Source organism: Triturus cristatus, chromosome 6 (genome assembly GCF_964204655.1).
Source record: "Triturus cristatus chromosome 6, aTriCri1.1, whole genome shotgun sequence".
NCBI lineage: Eukaryota > Metazoa > Chordata > Amphibia > Caudata > Salamandridae > Triturus > Triturus cristatus.
In genome coordinates this window covers 1,831,623,770-1,831,643,235 of record NC_140589.1, presented here as the reverse complement: position 1 = coordinate 1,831,643,235, position 19,466 = coordinate 1,831,623,770, and the positions used below count along the sequence as shown (strand labels likewise).

At 47.4% G+C, this 19,466-nt stretch overlaps 1 protein-coding gene across 3 annotated transcripts in view; it reads right to left on the bottom strand.

The window, feature by feature from the left end:
- Positions 1 to 19,466, bottom strand: part of TMEM214 (transmembrane protein 214) — a 390,212-nt gene that overhangs the window by 200,610 nt on the left and 170,136 nt on the right. For all 3 annotated transcript variants that reach the window (XR_014963237.1, XM_085613232.1, XM_085613233.1), the window contains exons 9-10: positions 9,207 to 9,348; positions 8,562 to 8,653 (exon numbers count right to left, since the gene is read on the bottom strand). Coding sequence is in view for 2 of the 3 variants with exons in the window: in XM_085613232.1 (XP_085469358.1) it covers positions 8,562 to 8,653; positions 9,207 to 9,348 (234 nt within the window). In the remaining variant the exon portion in view is untranslated. The remainder of the gene's footprint in view (positions 1 to 8,561; positions 8,654 to 9,206; positions 9,349 to 19,466) is intronic.

Below are 19,466 nucleotides of genomic sequence, written 5' to 3'. Positions count from 1 at the left end.
GGTTGTTTTCTAATATTGATGGATAGCGGGGGACACTGGTCGTTGTGATTTTTATGCCCCAGTTTTTAAATTGTTCGCTTTTTGACTGAACCAATTCTCGAATTGCTGGAGATGCTAGTGTAAGTTGGGTTGCTTCGCCCATATTGGGTCCTGTAGTTGGTATGAACAATTGTTACTTACCTGTAAACAGGTGGTTCTCCAGTATTGGTGTCTTTCATAGATTCACATGCTTGAATATTCCCCGTCGTCGGAGTGGGAGTCCCACGGTAAATAAAATAGCAATATATACATATATATATGTAGTAAAATATATACATAAGTAATCATATAATTAGTGCATATAGGTGTAAAACACACATAGTGTACCTATAAGAGAAAAACTCCATAGGAATACAATGGAGAGAGACAAAAGACCTTTGTAGTCTATCTCTGTCATTATGTAAGTCCGAACTCCAGCCAATCAGGCGTCAGCCCCTCTCTAGAACCTTCTCCTCAGAGCCTCTCACCTCAGATTTTCGTAGCACAAGAGTGACTGTAAAGTGCATGAGGAGAAGAGAGCCTCTGAAGGGAGGAGGGAGGGTCGCATGTGAATCTATGAAAGACACCAATACTGGAGAACCACCTGTTTACAGGTAAGTAACAATTGTTCTTCTCCAGTATTAGGGTGTCTTTCATAGATTCACATGCTTGAATATAGAATAGCTAGCAGTAACAATCACCATTGTTTCCATGCCAAATAGATTCAACATATATAGATAATCAATCTTCTATGCATAAAAACAGTATTGAACAACTGTAACATTGTAAATGCATAATATATATGGAAACAATATGGAGGCGGGAGGAAGAGGCTCACCTTACTTAAAAAGATTGCGCAGCACTGCCTGTCCCACTGCAGCATCCTCCTCGCTTAAAGTTGCCAAGCAGTAGTGCTTAGTAAACGTGTGTCTGGTCGACCACGTAGCTGCTCTGCAGATGTGTTGCAAAGAGACTCCAGCAAATAAGGCAGTAGATGATGACACTGCCCTAGTGGAGTGTGCCCTCACTGGAGACTGCAGAGGTTTATTTGCCCTTTGGTGGCAGAAGACAATAGCTGCCGAGATCCAGCGTGCAATCGTTGGTTTAGTAACCTGACGTCCTTTATGACAGCGTCCATAAGCTATAAAAAGTTGATCGGATTTCCTGAAAGAAGCTGTCTTACTGATGTAGAACTTAAGACACCGCTTGACGTCCAAAGAATGTAATCTTTGTTCTGCAGGTGTCTGAGGATTGGCAAAAAAGGTCTTTAATATTACTGGCTCATTAATGTGAAAGTCAGTAGGCACCTTGGGTAGAAATGATGGATTGGTGCGTAACACTGCAGCATCCGGTTTGAACTGCAGGAACGGAGGTTTGATGGTAAAAGCATGGATGTCACTGACACGACGAGAAGACGTTAGTGCCAGAAGTAGAGCTACTTTCCAAGTGAGATATTTTAGGTCGGCCTTGTGAATGGGCTCAAACGGAGGTCTCATCAATTGTGCCAACACAACGTTGAGGTGCCACAACGGAGGAGGACGCCGAACTGGCGGAAATTTCCGGAATAGGCCCTTAAAGAATTGGCGGATTATTCTTGAGGAACACAGGGAACTTGATCCATCTTGCCGGAAACGGGAAATGGCTGCTAGAAAAACCCTTAGGGTTGCATGCGACAGTCCAGAACTGGCTAGGTGCAAGAAGAATGGTAGCAATTGCTCTGCCGTGGAATGTATCGGATGAACTCCGTTAGCAGCACACCAATGGCAGAATCGTTTCCATTTAAACTTGTACGTCCTGATTGTAGAAGGTGCTCTTGCCTGGGCCAAAATATCCCTACAATCCTGGGGGATGTCTAGGTGGGCGAACTCATGGTGTTCAGGTTCCATGCTGATAAGCTCAGTGAGGAGGGATTTGGATGACAAATTCTCCCTTCGCTCATGGTAAGCAGATCCGTCCGATGTTGCAGGAGGATTGGCTGGCATTGGGACAGGAGGAGCAGTTCTGAGAACCACGCTTGCCGTGGCCAGCGCGGGGCTATTAGGATCAGGTGGCAAGGCTGTCTCCTCATCTTCCAAAGAACCCGAGGTATGAGGGGTATTGGAGGAAAGGCGTACGCAAATAGATTGCACCAGTTTATCAAAAGGGCATTCCCTTGTGATTGCTTGTGGGGATGCCAGCTTGCGTAATTTCGGCATTTCCGGTTCTCCGGCGTGGCAAAGAGATCGAGTTGCGGACGGCCCCATAGTTGGAATATCCTCTCTAGAGTGGGTTGGTGTAACTCCCACTCGTGGGTCGACGAGGAGGACCTGCTCAGGGAATCCGCTAGGACATTGGATACTCCTGGCAGGTGGACTGCCGTAAGCAAGATCTGATGACTGAGAGACCAGTCCCAAATTCTTTGAGCTAGCCTGGAGAGACTTGGGGATCTTGTTCCGCCCTGTTTGTTGACATAGTGCATACAGGTTGTGTTGTCTGTCTGTATTAGCACTGACTCTCCTTGGAGCAAAGGCAGAAACGATTTTAGAGCCAGAAAAATCGCCATGAGCTCCAACCTGTTGATGTGCCAAGATCTTTGATGTGTGGACCATCTTCCCTTCACAGAGAGATCCTCCAAATGAGCGCCCCATCCTTCCAATGAGGCGTCTGTTGTGAGTGTTCTGTCCGGTGGCAGCGACAGAAAGGACATGCCTTCCGTCAAGTTGGCTGGAATTGCCCACCATGCGAGTGCTGACTTTATCTGATCTGTGACACATATCATGTCGTGGAAAGATCCCGTTACCTGACGCCACTGAGCATCCAGAGCTTCCTGGATAGGACGTGTCCTCAGCCGGCAATGAGGGATCAAGGCAATGGATGATGACGCCATCCCCAGAAATGATTTTAATAGTCTCACAGAAACTGACTCTCTTGATCTGATCAGAGCCACCAGTCGCAGCATCTTTTTGAGACGCTCCTGGGAGAGGAATGCCTTCGCCGACACAGTCTCCAGAGTTGCGCCCAGGAAATCTCTTTGTTGGTACGGATGAAGTTGGGATTTTTCCACATTTACGGATAGGCCTAAAGAGCGAAACACGTTCTGGCACAGAAGAGTGTGTTGTCGCAGGTGAGTGCTTGACTGAGATTTCAGGAGAAAATCGTCCAGGTATGGAAATATTTGCACTCCCTGGAGGCGCAAATACGCTATTACTGGAGCCAGTACCTTCGTGAACACTCGAGGGGCTGAGCGCAGGCCAAATGGTAACACCTTGAACTGGTAATCGTGTTGACCCACTCGAAAACGCAGGAACTTTCGATGCCGCTGTAAAATAGGGATATGAAAATAGGCATCCTGGAGATCTATAGTCGCCAGAAAATCTTCCTGCAAGAGTAAGCGCAAGATGTCTACCAGCGTCATCATACGGAAGGATTGGCTCTTTATATATTTGTTTAGTGCTCTTAGATCGAGGATGGGCCTCCACTCTCCGTTTTTCTTTGTGATCAAAAAGAACCGGGAATAAAAACCTTTTCCCTTCTGAGACACTGGTACCAGTTCTATAGCTCCTTTTTGCCTTAAAAGTCGGACTTGATGCAACAGTTCTTTCATGTGAGCTGGTGGCGGTCCGGAGGGTGGAGTGGGAGGAGGGAATTTGGTGAATTCTAAGGCGTGTCCCTTCTTCACAATGTCCAAAACCCAACGGTCCTTTGAGATGGAGGACCATTGGGAAAAGAACAGAGAGATTCGACCTCCAACCTTGTCTGTCCGGGAAGAGTCACTGTCTCTTTGATGCGGATCCTCTGTATGAGGATTTTCCTCTATATGACTTGGAGGTTTGCTGCCGTGATGTTTGCTGTTGCTGTCCATAAGAGTAACGGTTGGACCCTTGATTGTAAGGTTTGTATTGTTTATTGTCTTTTCGAAAACTTGAGGAGGTGCCGCGTCCGCGTGCACCACGAAAATTACTCCGCTGAAATTGAAGGTTTCCTAGTGATCTAGCTGTTTCAGTGTCTTTCTTTATGGACTGTAGAGCTTCATCGACGTGGCTCCCAAATAAAGACTCGCCGTCATATGCCATGTTTAAGATCATAGACTGAACCTCCTGACGAAAGGATGTAGATTTTAACCATCCTTGCCTACGCAGAACAGCCGCTCCGGCAAGCTGACGGAAACCCATGCAGGCGATGTCCACTGCACAATCGATTATTTCCGCCGATGCCGCTTCTCCCTCTTGGAGCAACTTCATTGCCTCCAGTTTAGATGGCTCTGGTAACTCCTGAACCACATCCGAGATATCAGCCCAAACTTGTCTGTCATATCGTCCCAGGATGGCCAAGGCATTAGCTGCTCTAACCACCGTAGAGGCCATAGAAGAGAATTTACGCCCTATGGCATCCATCCGACGTCCGTCACGATCCGGAGGCGAGGTGATAGAAGATGCCGGATTTTTCGCCTTACGTTGCGCTGCCTGCGTAACGACCGACTCAGGTTTAGCCTGACCCGTGAGGCATGCTGGGGTTCCTATCGGTGCCTTATATTTCTTTTCCAATCGAGGCACCTGAGCTGGCAAGGTATTCGGTGTTTGCATTAATTTCTTGCCTTCTTCCCAAATAAACTCAACTATGGGAATAGCATGAGTCTGTTTGTAGGGTTGATTCTTGAAATCATAAAGGAAGCAATCTTCCTCCCTGCGCTCCGTTGTTAACTTAAAACGGTGTGATGCCCTTTCCATCAGTTGGTGAAAATTGGCTATGTCCACTGGAGGTGAATCCCCTGTTACTATTTGTGAGGGGGATGGTGTTTGTGCCTGGTAATTATCCCACTCCGCCATATCATCATCATTGTCATCTACATCCCCATCATCATCTGGGATTTCACCCTCTTCTGGGTCCTGAGGGCCTTCCTCTACAGGCTCATAATGAGGCAACACCCTTTCCGGAACCTGTCGTGGAGGTACAGGCGGCATCTGTGGAGCAGGATTTACAATAGGTACCGGTGGAATAATTGCTGGAATCACCGGGGTTGACGGAACCTCTGAACGTTGAGGGGATAGAGGGAACCGTTGGTTGTAGTCGTCCAACATGCGTTGGAGATTAGTAATGAGCGACAGAGGAAGAGTCGCCGTTTTATGCTTCGGAGGGGCCTGGTGTATAAATACCGGATCCTCATCCTCACTACTGACATCCTGGCACTTAATAACCAAGTCGGATGGACTTTGTGCCGTTCCGAAAGACTCCGGTAACCCCTCGGATTCCTGATCCGAATCTGTAGCAAATAATGGTGAGGGAGGCTGTGCAACTCCCAAAGGAATATTATGTTCCTGGCTCTCCAAGCCCACAGTAGGAGGTAATGGTGTCCAAGAAACTCCTTCCCTTCTTGTTTTCTGGGTAGTCGCCACACCGCGTATTCGTACCCTTACGAATGTCTGTGGGGATGTACTCGTCGACGGAGCCGTCGTCGAAGGAATGATGGTCGACGGAATTATCGGCGACGTCTGTGGCAACAAGATTGCCGTCGTCGGATTCGCCGTCGACGGGGTCGCCGTCGACGAGGTCGCCGTCGACGGAGCCGCCGTCGACGGAGCCACCGTCGACGGAGCTGCTGCCGACGGAGCCGTCGTCGAGGTCTTCGTAGACAAGGCTTTCGTCGACGGAACCACCGTCGACAGTGTCGTCGTCGGGATCTTCTTTTTCTTCGCCGACGGAATGGGCGTCGACGAGCTCGACGACGTCTTCGTCGACGACACAGTCTTCGTCGACGGAACCTTTACCTTCTTCGTCGACGTCGAAGTAATGGGCACAACAGAAGTCACTGCCCTTGAAGAAGTGATGGTAATCGTCGACGAGGATAACGTCGACATAACGCTCGTCGACGACGAAGCAGCTGACGTCGTCGTCGGGGTCACCGTCGACGAGGTAGAAACAGCAGATCTCGTCGTCGGGAGCATCGTCGACGAGGCTGACAAAGTTTTCCCCGAGGAATAGGAAGTAGACGCCTCAGCAGCCTGAGAACAGTGTCCCATAGGCGACAAAGCAGTAGGTGAAACCACAAAGGTGGCAGTTGTCAGAGGCAAAGCCAGCTTCTTTTTCTTCAGGAAAGGAGATGGTAACTCCTGCACACTACTGCGCTTAGAGGCTGGTTGAGAACGACCAGAAAAGAGACTTTCCACATCAGAGGGAGAGTTATCCTTGTCCTTCAGTCTCTGTAGCCATAAAAGCAGGCGGCCTTCTCTGTCCTTTAGAGTTTTTGTAGAAAAAGTTCTACAAAACTTACATTTTGCCACCTCATGGTCAGGATATAAACAGTAAATACACTTACTGTGTGGGTCCTCAGAGAACAAACGCAGTTTTCCACATGAAGAGCATGGTCTAAACAAAGATTTCTTACTAGAAGACATCCTCACTGACAAAACTGAGCAGAGCTCAGGGAGACTCCCTGTCACACGACGTGCGGTAGAAAATCTGAGGTGAGAGGCTCTGAGGAGAAGGTTCTAGAGAGGGGCTGACGCCTGATTGGCTGGAGTTCGGACTTACATAATGACAGAGATAGACTACAAAGGTCTTTTGTCTCTCTCCATTGTATTCCTATGGAGTTTTTCTCTTATAGGTACACTATGTGTGTTTTACACCTATATGCACTAATTATATGATTACTTATGTATATATTTTACTACATATATATATGTATATATTGCTATTTTATTTACCGTGGGACTCCCACTCCGACGACGGGGAATATTCAAGCATGTGAATCTATGAAAGACACCCTAATACTGGAGAAAAATTCAGTCACAACAATATATTTCGATTGCAGGGTACTTAATCCGGGGATGATTTGAAGAGTCTTAGAATATTGCCTCAATTGAGAATGTCGTGAGGGCCTCTTGAGACGTATTCTGGGGTTAGCAGCAGTTTAGTGTCTGGGCTGTTGGTTGCCTGCGTGTAGACCTCATCAATCGTTGCCTGCTTTGTTTGTTCAAAATTTTCCTCAAGGGGCAGCCTAATTGTGGCTGTGGCAGGTGGATGAAGGGACAGTTCTCGGTAATGGGGGGTCTTTTACTTGTGGCCACCAGCTGGGGACGATTTGATGAGTTTAAGGGATTCAAGTGGGCTTGCTCTTTGGCTATGTACTGTGGGCCCATGTTGTTGTCCTCCAATATAGGTGGAATGCTGGCGCCGGTGTCCACTAATGGCATCTGATGATTTACGGATCCTTGTTGCCCTATATTGGGTACTGGCGCCACTGTTGGAAGTTTATTAAAGTCAGGTTTTAGTTGAGCGAGTAACTGCGAGGGGGGGCGTAGATCTTGAACTGGCCCTACTGATTGGCTGTTCTGTCGTGAGAGTTCTTTCTGGGTGACCGGTTCGGGCGCCATTGGCTGCGAGCTCGGATTTGCTCCTGTCGTAGCTGGCATAGCTTGCTTTTCCCGTAGTGACTCTGAGTTGGTCTCTGGGGGGTAACTTACTCTTGGGCTTTTGGTTTCCATTATTTGTTTATTCCGGCTCTTCCGCGGTCTTCTTTTTTTCCGACGTTTTGACAGCCGGTGTGTATTGTGAGGGTTAGCTGAATCTGTGGGACTTACATTACATTGCCATCAGCTGGCTCCGCGAGGGGGGGGCGTAAGGAGGGGGGGTGGAGGCAAGGTCAAGGTTGAGCTTCCGGAGGAGTAGGATCCTGGACCAAACTGGAAGCTTGGGGTGAGGAGTCATGGAGCCCCGGCTCTGGTAGCTTCTTAATTTCTGTTAATACGGAGGAGAGAAATTGAGGTAAGGATGATAGAGAGTCAATTATGGGGGAGCAGCAGCATCCTGTTTGGAACAGTTGGGCTTGGAATTAGGCTTTTATGATGAGTGAGCTAAGCGCCTCCAGGTTTTGATCAATCCCGGCGGTGTACACCGCTAATTTGTTTAAAAGGTGCACCTGCAGGTCCATCTTATCTGAATGGTAGGACAGTGCTGCGGCCGTGGTTTGAAAGGTTTGCAATAATTGAGACCATAGTTCATTAAGGTCGATTGATGGTGGACTTGTTAGGTTCGTTAGTGAAAAATGATAGATCTAAAGAAGTGAGTATTACATTCTCGTTGGGCCAATCTTGGTTGACCGTTTGATCTCTTTGATCAGCGTTATTTTGAGAACTTTCTGGGTGTGACTGGTTGAGATTGCTAAAGTGGGCACATGGATGGGTCATGACCTGTGGTGACAAAACTCTAGTATCCCTTATTTGATAATCCGGTGTGGTTAAGGTTGGGAATTTTAGTGCTACTGGGGAGAACTGACTTGAGTTTGGGGCAGGCTGAAGAGTTGGCAGAAATGCTTCTTTGGTGATGGTAGCTTGAAGAGGAGTCCGTTCGTTTTGGGCTGTCTGTTGATCACAGGCCTGATGTAATCGACTGTCATCTGAAGCGTCTAAGGCGTCAGTTAGAAAAGACTCTGTTAAGCTGGTAGGCTTGTTGGTGTCGAGCTGTCAGCATGACACACACACACACACACACACACTTCAGCCAATACACAACACAAATCAAAGGTGTTAAGAAAGAAGTCAGTTGACAAATATTAAAGTCATACCTACCCAGACTGGGAAAGATGTTTTGTATATAGCTGTCGCCAAACGCTGAAGCTCAGAGGGTCCAAGTTCAGGCACTCAGTCAAACAATTCAAAAGCTAAATAGAAAAAAGCAATGTAATTAATTTTGTAAGTAAATAAAGGTTGCCTATACATATAACTTTTTTTTTAGCAAACACAACTCTAGGTGCCTCCCGCTAGTAATGTTTGCAAGACAGAACAAACAATGTAGATCATCCCGAAATGGGGCCAGGAAAAAGCATTTGGTAATACACATCAAGCTTTTTTGCACATTAAAAGTATAGGACAGTGGTTCTTAACCAAGGCCTGTCACGGTTTAAAAAAAATAATATATATTCGCAGATTACTAAAGTATATATACATAAAAAGGATAAATTTAAAATTGAACATTTTAAAATGGTCTGTAAATGGGAAGGAAATTGAAAGCTAAAAATTAGGTTGGTATTCTCAGATTGATTCATAGGGTCATCCGAAGTACATCAAAACAGTAGTGTGGACAACTGGAAACCTCAATTAAATCACTGTATGCACAGACAAAAAGAGGGCATAAATTAGGAGTGAAAAAGACAAAGCAATATGCTAGAATTATAAAATTCTATACTTTTTCCTTTCTATAATGAAATACCTTACCTCTTTTTTCATCTCAGTGGGACAGTTTGGCGTAGCTCTTGAAAGAAAGGAGGGGAAGTAGGTGTGTAATGTAGCCTCAGGTTGTGCCCCAAATGCTAAGACCTTTAACCTGGGATAGAACTGCCGCAACTGTTCTTGTTGGCTGCAAGTACAATACAGAAACTAGTGAGATTCATGTGCAGAGAAAGGTCACATATTAGAAAAAATGGATTGTGGATTAAAGACCTATGTCGATCAACAATAACTGTGTAATGGAAAAAAGCAATTTAGAAAAAAAGTCTGGTTTTCCCGATTTACAAAGAGTTGGGAGAACCAAAAAAGCTTCTCAAAAGGACTTACCTAAGGTAATGCTCTCTTTCTGGAGTATACTGTATATATTCGCACATCATTCATCTTTAGAATAGCCCTAGGTGCAAGACTGTATCAGAACATTTAAACAGCACTACTCCTGTGCACCGGTAGCTGGTGCCATGCGGCTCTACGCTGACTTAGTTTCCCTACCCACAAGTGACAATGGAGACACATATAAGCACCACCGCTGAACGGCAACGTCTACTTCTTTCTTGACTCAGTTCGCCACTTCAGACACAAAGCCCACCAATAAACAGTGTGCAGAGCTCTAGTTATGGATTTATTTTTAGAAGAAAAAAAGAGACTATTTCACAGAACATAGAGAAGGGAGGGAGGCACTGGGCAATCTTGGTTTGAGTATCCACCAGAAAGAGCATTACCACAGGTAAATACTTTGGTTCTTCTGATGGATACGTTTAACCACAGATTACCTCCCAAAGTGTTCAGTCTCTGGAACAGTTCTGGAACAGCTCAGATTAAATATCCTGATGGAATGAACGGGCAAAAGTTCTTCCTATCAGACATGGCTGTCAAGGCATTGAAGCTTCGAAAACGTGTGCCCACATCGCAGCCTGACCGAATTCAAGAGCAGGTACCTAGTGTGCCAGCGCAGTGGTAGCAGGCTTGCTGGTGGAATGGGTCCCCAGTCCTTCAGGACGTTGCTTTATAGGAAATGTATGTGCAGAGAACTATCCACCTTGACAAAGCCCATTTTTACACTGCCTGATCTTTCTTTACCTATGAGAAGCCAACAAAAAACAAACTGTCCAGAAGGTGTAATGGCAGAATACAGAGTTTTGTAAATTGTAGTGTGATCAAACTTTTTTCTCTGTCAGTAAAAGCGTGGATTACAGGCCTCTATCGTTTACTTCAAAATGTTTGTTTTCATTTTTTTTTAACATTACAAGACAAAAAATGGTGGGAGCCACCAGCATAGCTTACAGATCAAGAGATACAGGAAACTCAAATGACGTATTCATCTTGTGTACTAGGTCTCGACCTGAATTGACAGCATCCTTCATGTACCCTGCTGGTTGCTTTTAGGGTTGACATGTACCACATCTCTATTTGCTCCCATTGTGGGTCATGGTATTCTTTGGTACTCTCGTCTCCCACCCACACCCATTCTTCTCAGGTAACTCAAAAATAAACAAAGCTAAACAAACAGTAGTATCACTGAAGCGCAAATTCAAGGTTGGTCATAAGTCAGGACCGTCTAATGTGGGCCGGGCCCTAATCGAGCCACTTGAGCCCCCAACCCATGAGTAGCGCCCATCCGGAATGTTATATATGAAAGGAGGTGGAGGGCCCTCAATCTGCGGCCACAAGCAAATCGGGGCAACCCTTCTCTGACTTCGGGCATATCTGGTGGGACTGCCCCTCAATCCAGCCCTTCTGGAAAGAAATGTTATCCCAAATTAAAACGATCCTGGGTTATCCAGTTCCTGCTACATCGTAACACTCTCTCCTGGGGATCTGAGATCCTAGTCTGAAACGTCAAATGCAATGGGATCGCTCTATAATGTGGCTGTGCGTGGGGGCCGCCAAGAGGGCAATTGCTGCAGCGTGGAAAAAGGTGGAGGCCCCCTCTCTTACACAATGGCATGCCAGGCTATGGCTAGCACTGGCAATGGAAAGAATGGCGACATAGTAGAGGACTCAAGAAAAGGGTTCACCTACACCTGGGCCCCCCTGCCTTTGTAGATGCAAATTTTTCAAATGGGAATAAGTCTCTACTTGCGGCCAGCCGCATCTGAGGTTGCTGTACCCAGTGTTTAAGCTGTAGTATGTAGTGGAATTTTTCAGAGGGCTGAAGCTTGAATGTTTTGGCGCATTCCTCAAATGTCATTAGCTTTCCCTTTTTCTAAAAGATCAGAGATCATAAGGCAACCCCACCCCCCTCCCACCAGTCTTCGAACAGCCCCTCTTGCTGAGCCTGTGGGAACTCGAGATTAAAGTGAATGGGAGAGTAGGGAGAAGAGAAAGTGGTTAGGGGCACCTACCTGGTAAGGTCATCCCAAACCAGCAGGGTGGTAGCTGTGGGGGTGGTAATATAAGCATTAAATGGCCAATTTTGTTTTTGCTTCCAGAGGAGATCCCAAATCACCCTGCCCACTATTTGTCGGTCCATGTGGAGCCAGAGATTCACAGAGGGACCAATCTGTGATCACCAGGAATTGCGCCGCCCTGTAGTAACTCAGAAGTCCGGGAGTGCCCCCCCCCTCCCCCCCCTCCCCCCCCCCCCCTTCCTCCACTGGCACCTTAGTTAGCACACGGTAGGATAAACGCGCCCTCTGACCCTGCCAAATTAAATTAGCGATCATCTTTTTCAGGTCAGCAAAGAGAACCCTTTTTACCGGTATCGGAAGGCCTTGAAAGAGATAAAGCAGCCTAGGAAGAACATTCATTTTGACGGAGTTGATGCGTCCTATCCAGGAGGTATAGGAAGTGCTCCACCTGGCCATATCTGCTTTAAGCTGCTGCAGCAAGGGAGGATAATTAGCCCGGTAAAAGTTCGATAGCTCAGGGGTACGTTTAATGCCCAGATATGTGATGTCTTTGTGTGTGCTTTGAAAGGGGGATAACTATGACCCTCATGGTTTCCTTGGGCAGAGTCAGATTGAGGAGATAGGACTTCGATAGTTTATTTTAAACCCCAAGGCCTTTTCAAAAGAGGTGAGCTCTGTTTGGATTGCAGGTAGAGAGAACAACGGCTTGGTGACTGGGAGCAACACACCATCTGCAAAGAGTTATTTGTGTGCGTCTGTCCCAAAAGGCAACCATCCCATGTCTGGGTTGGCCCTGATTCGCTCCGCTAAAGGCTCAATGCTGAGGGCAAAAAGCAGGGGAGATAGCGGACAACCCTGCCTAGTTCCCTGCAAGAGTCAGAAGGGCTCCGAAGCCACCCCGTTTACCAGAACCCGAGATCTAGGAGTGGAATAGTTAACCCGCACCATACCTATGAAGGTCTCGTTGAACCCAAACTTTCTCATTGTTCGAGTCATGAAGGCCCAATCGACCCGATCAAAGGCTTTCTCCGCATCTAGCGAGGGTAGGGCAACTGGAATGTCATTTTTCTGCACTTTTTTGATGATATGTACCACACTCCTCAAATTATCATGGGTTTGCCTCCCCTTAATGAAATCCGCTTGATCTGCTTTAATGAGAAACGGCATGAAATTCTCTAGGCGAGTGGCTAGAATCTTAGAGTATAATTTGCCGTTGAGGTTCAAGAGCGCAATAGGCCTGTAGGAGCCACAACTTGTGCGGTCTTATCCCGGTTTTGGAATAACTGAAATCAACGCTTCCACCATGGAGGGTGTCACCTGTTGCGTGGCTGCTACATCATTAAATAAGGTCACCAAGCGGGGAACCAGCTCCAGTGCGAAAGTACGATAGAAGTGAGCAATTAATCCATCTGGGCCAGGTGCCTTCTGCAAATTAAGCGTGTCTATTGCCTTCTGTACCTCCTCACAGGAGAAAGGTCTACTTAGGTCCTCATTCATGGAGGTTGGTATCTGTGGCAGAACAAGTGCTTCTAGATATTTCTCCTGATCCCCGGCTACCAATGGGTCAGCGGGTTATAGGGTGCGGTAGAAATCCCCAAGGGCTCTATTCTTCCCCTCCTCACTTCTCTGAGATGCACCATCTGTATCAAATATATGTTCAATATGTTCTTTTTCCTGCTTCGCTCTAAGTTGTCGCGCTAAAAGGGCACTGACTTTTTTTCCCCCTTTGCAGCTTCGGGCTTGCAGTCGCAGGATAGATTTTTTCGCCCCATTATTATAGATGGCTTGCAACTTCCCCTTTAGCTGTGTGACTTTTCTTAGGTTCTGGACCGAGGGATTGGCCTTGTGAGCATTTTCAGCTTTTTGTAACTCCCCTTCTAGCAGTAATCTCTCCCCCGTGCGTTGTTTTTTTAAGTGTGGTTGCTAGTTCGATGCACTTCCCCCTTATGACCGCCTTGATGGCATCCCAATTATTAGCAAGAGAAGTCAGAGCAGGGTTGGTAATGTCAAAAAACTCTGTGATTGTCTTTCTCAATTCGTCCTTGAGGAGAAGATCCCTGCTGAGAAAGTTGGGGAAATACCATCTGGCATGTTTAGAACGCGGGGTGGGCCAGTCCAGAACCAACTCCAGCGGGGCGTGGTCCGAGAGACAAATAGGGTGGAAAAGTCATTCTGAGAGTGTGTGAAATAGGGGCTGCCTGATGAATGCACGATCAATTCTGGAGTATGTCCTGTAAGAGTGAGAGAAAAAGGACAAGTCTTGTGTTGAGGGATAAAGCCCCCTCCAATCATCTAGGAGACCCAATCCTTGTAGTGCAGTTTTAAGCATCTTGCTGAACACCCCCTGTTGCCCTATGTGGGTGGGTAGTGTCTAGGGACAGGTCCCATATAGAGTTAAAATCTCCCATTACAGTATGTCACCCGTGGTGAATCCCTCCAAAGTGGTTAGAAACGTGCTCAGGAAATCTTGTTGGTCCACATTGTTTGCATAGATCGTAGCAATAGTACATGACCTTCCTCTTAGCTCACACCTGACGATCAGGAATCTCCCTGCCTTGTCTGATTTGGAATCCTGAAGGAGAAATGGGGCGGAGGAGTGAAAGAGAATAGCCACCCCATTGTACTTTGTGTGTGCAAAGGAGCGATAAATCTGTGGGAAGGCCCTGTGTTTCAGCCGCTGCTCATCTTTTTGGAAGGTGGGTTTCCTGCAGGGCAGCTATCTCAACACGATGATCCAATACTCTTTTTGGGGGAGTTAAGTCCTCTCAAATGCCAAGATAAACAATTAACCGCCATTAATCAGTTTGGGAATCTCCCACATGCCCCCTGAATTCGCCTGTGGAAACTGTAGGCTTCCCCCCTTCTCCAGCTCACACCCACCCTGACCATATCCTCATAACCAGATCGAAAAGCACTGTGATACAAAAACATATTCAACAGAAACATATGAACCAAAACTTTGAGCTACGAGGCACTAACTCAGAAGAGAACCTCAACTAGAGCATCTCCTGGGGCGGACCCATTTCTGCCACCAAGGCCCTCTTAACAGCCACTTAGTATGATTTTAGAATTAGCCATTGTTCGTGGTCAGTCTAATAGTCATGTCTTCACCTCTCTTGCGCTCACTCCCCCACATGCCTCCATGGAGGCTGAACTTATCAGTGTCTACTGTGGATGGGGCCGGGCCCCTTTTAACTCTTAGCGCCACTGTCTCTCACCAGGCTCCACAAACAGTTAAAAAACTTTACCGGACCAAAGAGAGTCTCTTCATGCTTCATCCCAACGTTTTCCTGCTGCCTCCTTTCTGCTGCATCCAGGGACCCCCTCTGTGTCTCTCCATTTGCAAGTCCGTTCCTGCGCCTCCGCTCCTATCGTCTGCTTCGGAGCGGAGATCTCAATGCTCAAGATGGATGCTGCTTCTTCTATCGCCGTACAATGAAAGCTCTTGTTGTCCAACGAGAAAGCCAGACCAAAGGGATAAGTCCAGCGGTATTTTATTTTGCAATCCTTCAGGGCTTCTGTGATCGACCGGAACTGCTGGCGATGAGGAAGTGTAGCCTGGGCCACGCCCTGGAACAACGAGCAGTACACACTGGAAAGTTACTTTCTCGAGGGCTCGTGCTTTCTGAAGAAACCATTCTTGAATTTTGAAGGAGCTGAATTTTGCCAGCACATCCCTAGGTTTCTTGGAGTCTCTTGGTAGTCGCAGCCCCACTCTATGGACCTTCTCCAGTTGGACCTCTGGGCCACTCTCACTCAGCACTGTTGCGAATTGACCCACCATGAAAGCTTCCAAGTCAGGGCCTTTAGAACCTTCCTCCAGGCCTCTCACCCGAATGTTGTCGCACCAGGATCGGTTCTCGAGGTCTTCGTACCGGAGTATCGTGGCCCTAAGTTGGTTGTGCAAGTCAACAGAGTTGTCCACAAGAGGCTGCACACGGTCAGACAGTTCCTGGCATTTCACCTCTAGGTCCAGAGTGAGGGCCCGATCAAAACCACATCTGCTTGTAGGGCCACCAATTTTCTCCAGATCTCTGCTTTAAATGCGTTGAGCGAGGCCCGCATGTCTGCCTTGGTGTCATCCCAAAGCTCCTTTTTGAACTTTCTCAGAGACGCCATCAGGTCCTCCCTTGTAAGCTCTGCCCTCTTTGACCGCGCCCGTGGTGGCTGGGGTGAAGTAATTGGAGACTTTGGCGGACTGCGCTCTCTTTGGCGGCATAGGGACAAGGTCCATGGTGTCAGCCTGGGGCCTCCCTGTAGCATGGTGACAAAGAGCTGCGTGGGACCCCACTGGGAGGGCACTGGAATCTTGCCCCTGAGAGTACTTGGGGCGCTTAGCGCCCTAGTTGCACACAGTAAAACTTGCTCTAGACCTCGCTGGGCTATGGATGACTCCCCCAGGCTGAAACATGCGATGGAATGCAAGGAATCTGATTGGAGGCCCAGCCAGGAGGCTGTATTTATCCCTGGAGATGCCCGACAGACGCCATATTAGGGTCAGGAATCACAGTCTCAGGGCTCCTCTGCAGCGATATCTGGTCCGGGGACCCCGCGCTGCTGCGTACAGTGCGCTGCATTCAGCTCCCCCAGGAGTCCGCCTCCTCATACTGCGGGCCCCCCACACCTCACCTGGGGGACCAAGTGGGGGTTCCAAGCCCTTCAGCAGACTCGTGGCAGTGGTGTAACAAGGAGGGCAGACGGCCAACCAGCTCGCAGAGCCTCTCCCAAAAGTGCACATTGCACCCCCGGTTGCAGCAGACTGTAGGCCTCCGCTCCGCGGCTTAGTGCCACCACACGCAGCAAGCGCCTCCACCGATCTCCAGCTCACGCAGGACCACCATCTTGCTTCAGGCCTTGTGGCTCCAGGCTCCATGCCGGCGCCCCGCAGGTGTCCTGTACAGCGCCGGCAGTGCCAATCAGGGGTCCCCTCTTGCCTAGGTGAGTAGGAGACCTGGGTGGCACCTTTTTGGGGTGTCAAAGCGCCTCCGAACTAACTAAATCGTCCGGACCTGGCGTGGAGCCGAGCAGTTACGTCCGTTCGGCCATGATGGTTGGCCATGCCCCCAAATACAGAGCAACCTATCTCGTTTAACAATTATCGGTTATGTAAAACCTCGAGTCTCCCGACACATCCAGTGTGTATAGCTTCTCCAGGGAATGGAAGTGTATTACCTGTATTTGTTTGCGAGGAGGATGGGAAAACAGAAACCGAAGTGAAGGAGGATGGTGACAGGCTACCTTTAGAACTTCAATGAGGACCTTGCTAGCTAAACGCTACTGATTCATTCTTTCTGAGCACTGGTTGGTAGTCAGTAGGGGTTAAAGGTGGAACTGCAGCTTCTGTTGTTTAAGGTGACAAAGTTTTAAGAGAAGGCCTGCCCTTTTGTCTCTCTGAGATTGCTACTCAGAGAATGCTTACATTCATAAACACCTATTATTTCCACCTGTGTGTGGGATCCCAGGACACTTTTACAACGTGAAGAAAAAGGCACTCTTTTACCATAACATTTTACCTATGCACAAATTACATTTCATTTGCTTTTTAACAACCTGCATCAAACGAGATATGACCCTGCATCTGAAACAGAAAGCTCCCAGAAATTAGAGTAATAATTTAACAAATTTCACCACTCTACTTTTTAAAAGGATAAATGCTATGAAAGTGTGGACATAGGAAAAACGACTTTGAAAGGAGGAAAAAACTCTATACCTTTAAGATAGCCAAGAAACAGTGCATTGGTATGTCTCGCTTGTCCATTAGACTCCCAGGTTCATTTCGAACCTTCAGTGAAAAGAGTAGAATCCTGTCTATGGAGTGATTTTCTTACCTTGGCTCACCAAGGAAGTCACAAGGATTGTTCATGAATTTAATGTACATTCCCATCATAGAGAACCAGTGTTACAGCTTAGTAACCTTTTTATGTGTATCATGGGGTGTGCATTAATATTAATACAAACTGAATAGAATGCAAGCTTAACCCTTCACCAAAGGATATGGTTACCCATAGAGAATTAAAATCTCAAACAAGAATGCAGATGTTCTGAGTATTTGGTGATGACTTTATTGAGATTCTGTCAATTCTTGTCAAATAAGATAGAGGAGAAACATTTAAGTCCATAAAAATTACTTCCATTGCTACAGCATTTCACTTTAACACCAATTTTTGCTTATCCTGTAGAGAAAAGAAACATGAAGGTGTACATTCTTTACCTTACAGATAGCAGAGGTGATTTATACCAGGTATGTCATTGCTACTTTCAACATTTATATTCCTAGACAATTACTTAATCATATGGCCCATGTCCCAATAAATGTACAGATCATTTGTTAATCAACTATTATTCACAGTGGTGTGCACTATTCAGTTTAAAGATTATACTCGCTGGTGCTTTCACTTTTCCAATAAGAAGGCAGACAAGTCTTGTTACAAAGATAAAGAAAGAGAAAACTAGTGGCTATCAAGCACATAACGTCAAAGTCAATCCTCACTTCCCAAACATGAGGAAGAATGTATATCAATCAATCAATCAATCATTTAATTTGTAAAGCGCACTACTATCCCGTAAGGGTTTCAAAGAGCTGAAGAGGGGGAGGGGGGGGGGGGGGGATGCTACTGCTACTGGTCGAAGAGCCAGGTCTTGAGTTGTCTCCTGAAAGTCAGCAGGTCTTCGGTTTGTCATAGGTAGAGGGGGAGGGTGTTACAGGGCTTGGCGGCGCGGTGGGCGAAGGACCTGCCTCCGGAAGTGGTTCTACGGATGTGCGGGACCGTGGTCAGGGCGTGGTCAGCAGAGCAGCGTTTCCTGTTGGGTATGTAGAAGGAGAGTCGACTGTTGAGATAGGCTGGTCCGGTCTTGTGGAGTGCCTTGCGTGCGTGGATCAGGAGCTTGAAGGAGATTCTCCTGTCAACGGGGAGCCAGTGCAGGTTCCTCAGGTGGGGGGTGATGTGGTCGCGGCGCGGGACGTCGAGGATCAGGCGTGCAGAGGCGTTCTGGATTCTTTGCAGTCTGTTGATGAGCTTGGACGAGGCTCCGGCGGGCGTTTCCGTAGTCGAGTCTGCTGCTAACTAGGGCCTGGGCGACTGTTTTCCTTGTGTTTCTCGGGATCCATCTGTAGATCCTGCGGAGCATGCGGAGGGTGTTGAAGCAGGTGGAGGAGACAGCGTTGACTTGTTTGGTCATGGTGAGTTTCGAGTCGAGGATGACTCCCAGGTTGCGTGCGTGGTCGGTGGGGGCCAGGGGTCCACAGTGATGCGGGCCACCATGAGTCGTCCCATGCTGTAGGCATGTACCTAGAAGTTACGACACACTGAGACTGGACCTGATGGGGGAGCACACTGGGGGAGGGATAGGGGGGGGAAGGGGGTAGTAGTTTTGTTGGTGGGAAAGTTGTGGGTCATTGAGTACCGGAGAGGGGAGGCTGTTAGCAGTCCATGAGAGAAGGGAAATAGGAACTTGGACAATAACGCTCAATCTTCTGGATATATTACATGATAATATCGTATGCGACCTAAAGAGAGCAAAGTCTTATTCTGTACTGTATGTACCTATTGTGAAGAGGATGATGATTGGAAGGTGGTTGCAAATAATAAAAAAAAATTATTAAAAAAATAAAATAAAAATAAAAATGAGTCGTCCCATTGTGGAAATATGGATTTTTATGGTCAGTTATGTCCCCTATCTTGGACCCCAACGGTTTCATGTATAAATTACAAGTACATGTATGTTTCCTCCAGTTCCAGTTATGAAGACGCAAACACATGTGCGTCCACCGTCAACATGTCCTCTTTCAGATCCGCCATGAATGGGCCGGATATTCTATTCCTAAGTATGAAAGGCCACCGGCTTTATATGGTTCATTTATGCCATTTTACAGTCCAGGCGAGTAGGCCCTGATTCTGCC